Source organism: Habropoda laboriosa, unplaced genomic scaffold (assembly GCF_001263275.1).
Source record: "Habropoda laboriosa isolate 0110345459 unplaced genomic scaffold, ASM126327v1 scaffold209, whole genome shotgun sequence".
Classification (NCBI taxonomy): domain Eukaryota; kingdom Metazoa; phylum Arthropoda; class Insecta; order Hymenoptera; family Apidae; genus Habropoda; species Habropoda laboriosa.
The window spans coordinates 199,357-204,215 of NW_017100309.1; the positions used below are offsets into that span (position 1 = coordinate 199,357).

Consider the following 4,859-nt stretch of genomic DNA (forward strand, 5'->3'; position numbering starts at 1 on the left):
TTTTATTTTACGTTGAAATAAATGAATTTAATTAAATAACTGACTAAATTGTGCCCATTTTATTTTTTTTTTTTCGATTTACACGGTTTTTCATACAAAAAGCCATGATTTCGATTTACACGGTATTCTGAGGAACCGACCTTTCGTGTAAATCGGGGGATAGGTGTATTTATAATTTCTTTAAATTTAATTTTTTCTTTTTTTTCTTTCCAGTACTTCCAAAGTACATCTGGGAAATTTATTATGGAAGGTTACAGCGTTATTCAGCGAACCAAAATTATAGAGTTTTATTTTGAAAACCATCGCTCAGTAATACAGACTCAAAGAGCCTATCGTCGACATTTTAACGTGCGAAATCCGCCTTCTGAATCAATGATTCGATGCTTACAAGGGAACTTCGATAACCCGAAATGCCCGATTTTTTTGAAACTTTGTGGGTTTATAGAGGACCTCGAGAGAAGTATCGGGCAATCTTTTTTATCGGCCCAATTTCGGTTCTTCGGGGTGAAAACAGCCCTTGAATGAAGATAAGTGTACCCTATTTCCCTGTATATCTTTAAAACTATAGTAGATATAAAAAAATGTTTATAATAAAAATTAAATGGCTTTTTATGCCTTATAAGACTGTGCTATTAAATTAATGAATATTCTTTTTTTAAATAAAAAATCTTCCACTACCGTTGTTGTGAAAAATTTTTAATTTTCTATCATATCGAAAAATATGTCAAATAAATGCAAATTGATGCATTAACAGATGCAAGACATTTTTTTAATAGCAATGATTCAGTTTAAAGGAGTGACAAAAATCATCAAAGTTCAGTGTAACTCCATAAAGTCCTCATATCCTGAAAACTACTTTAGATAAAAAAATCCAGGCGCTTTCAGAGAAATGTACTTCTTAGAGAAATTAAACTACATCAATAGTTTTTTGCAAAAGTCATACATGATTACAGATTTTGTACTTTCATTGAATTTTTTGCCCCTTGAAAGCGAATTATGGATGCGAAAAAATATTACTTGGATTTGTTTAAAAAACTGCTTAAAAAAATAGAGATAAGACTCCCCAATTTTTGGAAATCTGTCGACGAGTCGCAGCTCCTACGAACTTGCATAGGAACTGGGCATAGCAACGCCTGACATTTATTAGTGGTTGTGTGTCAGTTGCCGTCTTGCGGTTCATATGTTTTAAACAAAAACGCATCAGGCTATTGCACTGCTACGGTCTTCGATGCTGAGCGTTAGTCAATCTCTCGACGCGTGGTAAGGACTGTGATCGTTACGTTGCGGTAAATTTAAGACGACGAATATTTTTCAAAGTTATATTGTGGTACAAACCGTGACATATACATTTTCAAAACGTTTGATTTTTGGTAAGTATTTTTTTTCAATTATTTCCCCTCTTTTAAGTTAAAATCAACCCTAACTAAAATCGCGTCGCAGAAAAATCGTATGGCAGTCATACAAATGAAATCCAATACATATAACTAGTTGAGAATTTGAATTCGTTGTTATTAAATTAATTTCGCCCCAAATGTTAAAATTTCGATAAAGTGAGCAAGAACAGAGAAATGTTTCAACTATATACAAACTAATGAAATATGTAGTTTATCCTAGATTGCAGTAAATGTTTTTTGGCACGCGATTTTATTCATTTTTGTAACAGACAAAATTTTATATACAGAAATAGGTTTCTTTAAGAACCGCTATGGCTAGCAGGGATAGAGATAGTGGACGGAAATACTTAAGTGGAGCTGAAAAACTGAAACGGAAGAAGCAGCGAGACGATTATATTAAACAGCAAACAAACAACATTTTGAAGTATGTAATTGAAACTACTAGTCATTCAAGACAGCCAAACGAAGGTGAAGAACATACGGCAATGAATCAGATCCCTTTGGAAGAGGAAAACCAAGAGTTGAATACACCTGTGAAGGAAAATGAAGAAGACACCAACGAAACTGAATTGGACGAAAATGGAAACAATAGAAAAACGAGCGATTGTGAAACTCATCAAGAAAAAGATATTGAAAATATGGAAATTGAAGCACAAAAAGAAGAAAACAGAAATTTCGACATTGAAGATCCTAGCACGTGGCCAATTGACAGAACACAACAAACAGTAAATTTAATAGTTCAGCATGGTCCTGTACAAGTTACTCAATTTAAGTTCCCTAAGAACGAAAATAACAGGAGTTTTTCTGCAACATATTTTACAAGAATACTGACGAATGGACAAAGAACAACACGAAGATGGCTGTTACGTATATACGCATACTAGCCGACGCGGCGGCGCCGAGACAGCCCTAGAGCTCACTCCCTTGAGATAAAGTAAACGAACGCGCTTCGTTCTCATGGGAAAATTAGGGCCCCCACCACCCAAAAAATACAGATTTTTGGGTATATAAGGGCATGATTTTCGAGGCTCTGGGGCAGTCACAGTTCAGAGTTACCCTGAACGTTAAAGTAGAGACGTCCCCGCGTACTCACCGTGTAAAGTCGAGAAGGAAGATTCTTGCTCAGCCAAGAATCAACCATTATAATTTATCTTTAAACCATTGTAAACTTATTGTAAACTCCTTGAATATTATTAGAATATAGTTACTATAGAATTGCTTCAGCCTATATTCAATTGACCATCTCCTTGTAACATTAGTAACGAAATAGTTAAACTCACAAAGGATATATCTTTACCGCTCCAGGTATATCCGACATTACGATACGTACTGTCCTCACAACCACCAAACCTTTTCCATTCTTCGGAGAACGGCGTATTAACCACATACGCCGAAGGTTCCAATCCTATCGGACTTGTTGGAGAACGACGTATTAACCACATACGTTGAATGTTCTGACCGGTCTACCACAAACCTTGTCAACGACGTGTTAACCATACACCTTGAACCTCCAACCTTTTCCATCCTTCGGAGAACGGCGTATTAACCACATACGCCGAAGGTTCCAATCCTATCGGATTTGTTGTCAACAACGTATCACCCTCATACGGTGAACGTTTTGACCGATCCACAAACCCAAACCAATATTACGCTCCGTGTGAAGACACAACAAGCGTAACCCGTAACACGAAGATGGCTAGTTTATTCTAAATCTAAAGATAAGGTTTACTGTTTCGCTTGTAAATTATTTTCCACTACTGATATTTCATTGGGGGCAGACGGATTTTGCGATTGGTCTCATTTAACACAGCGAATCAAAATGCACGAACGATCTGCGGTACATTTACGAGCTATAAACAAGTGGTTTCAAACTGAACAAAATTTTCGCACTGGCAATCTACTTGATAAAGAGTGCGAAAAATTTTTAAGACTTGAAACGGCACAATACGAACAAGTTTTCCAAAGAATAACTGCTGTTATTTTATATTTGGCGCAACATAATTTAGCTTTCCGAGGAAATTCCGATACTTTGTACACACCGCACGCAAGATTGTAAAATATGGAATTCTAGTTCGTATACTGTGCGAAAGTACTACAGGCTACATGTGTCATTTCGAAATATATTGTGCTCAAGGAAAGCGATTGATAGAAACAATTGAAACGGTTGTATCACCTTATACAGACTTGTGGCACCATATCTACATGGATAACTATTACAACAGCGTGGAAAATACTGAAAAGCTATTACAAAATAAAATTAGAATTTGCGGCACTATTCGAAAAAACAGAGGACTTCCGGATTGCCTAAAAACCATTTCATTGAAAAGAGAAGAAATGGCCTTCAGAAGAAAACGAGACATTTTAGTACAAGTATGGCAATCAAAGAAAACAGTGTCTCTCATATCGACAATACATTCATCTAAAATGGAAGAAAGTCATAATATTGATAGAAACACGAGGGAAAAAATAGTGAAACCTAACGCGCTGATTGACTATAATAAGTATATGAAAGGCGTTGATCGGGCTGACCAATATCTATCATATTACTCCATTCTAAGACAAACAACCAAATGGACAAAAAAAGTTGCTATGTACCTTATAAATTGCGCATTATTGAACTCATTTGTTGTTTATAATTCCGTGAAGGAAAAAAAAATAAGGTACAAAAATTTTTTGAAACTCATAGCTGTCCATTGGCTTACTGATGAAATTCCACCAGAAGCTGATCAAGACTCAGAAGAACCAATACCATCAACATCCGGCATTAGAAAAAAAAGCTGCAAAGGACGACCCTCCAGGGAGACTTTCTATGGACATGAGGAAACATACATTAGAACCCATCGTGGGAACTGGAAAAAAGAAAAATACTTTACAACAATGTCGAGGTGTGCTCCGTTAAGAAAATACACAGTGTAACGCGGTATAGGTATAAATTTTGTAATGTACCCTTGCACAAAGGAAAGTGCTTTGAACGATATCACACTTTAAAACATTTTTAAATTCTTGATTTTCTTACAAGGTATTTTTATTTTTTTAAAGGGAATAAAGAAATTGATTTTTAAAGAGAAACTAAAAGTTTTACATTAAAAAAACCTAAAGTTCAAAAACTACAGCTATTTTGTGCAGAAGTAATTTTGCGTACGAATTGTAAAAAATCGCCCGCTAGCCGGTGAGAGTTTGGCGGCAAAGCACCCGCGCAAGATGTGTTAAAACAAATAGAAGCAATACAAGAAGAGGAGGGAAACACTAGAATGCTGTTAGGGGGGGACTTCATCGCAAGAACCGGGGAAAAAGGCGGGATCTATGAAGGAGAAGATAGGAAAAGGAGTTCGAAGGACAAGGTATGTGATAGAGAGAGAGAGATCCTACTGGAAGCGGTAGAAAACAATGGCTGGCATATTTTAAATGGAAACATGGAAGGAGACGCCGAAGGACTAGACAAAATAAAAGAATTTAAGGTAAAGG

At 36.1% G+C, this 4,859-nt stretch overlaps 1 protein-coding gene across 1 annotated transcript; it reads left to right on the forward strand.

Moving 5' to 3' along the window:
- Nucleotides 1–3,213: 3,213 nt before the first annotated feature.
- On the forward strand, nt 3,214–4,293 carry LOC108574095 (piggyBac transposable element-derived protein 4-like). The gene is made up of 3 exons (XM_017936612.1): nt 3,214–3,305; nt 3,401–4,034; nt 4,081–4,293. Exons 1-3 carry the CDS (start codon nt 3,214–3,216, stop codon nt 4,291–4,293), a joined length of 939 nt encoding a protein of 312 aa, XP_017792101.1.
- The last annotated feature ends 566 nt before the right edge of the window (nt 4,294–4,859 follow it).

Coding starts and splice junctions, on each gene's coding strand:
- LOC108574095 (XM_017936612.1), top strand. CDS start 3,214: ATGCACGAACGATCTGCGGTACATTTACGAGCTATAAACAAGTGGTTT. Junction 3,306..3,400: donor GGCAATCTACTTGATAAAGA/GTGCGAAAAATT, acceptor AACATAATTTAG/CTTTCCGAGGAAATTCCGAT. Junction 4,035..4,080: donor CATTTGTTGTTTATAATTCC/GTGAAGGAAAAA, acceptor TGAAACTCATAG/CTGTCCATTGGCTTACTGAT.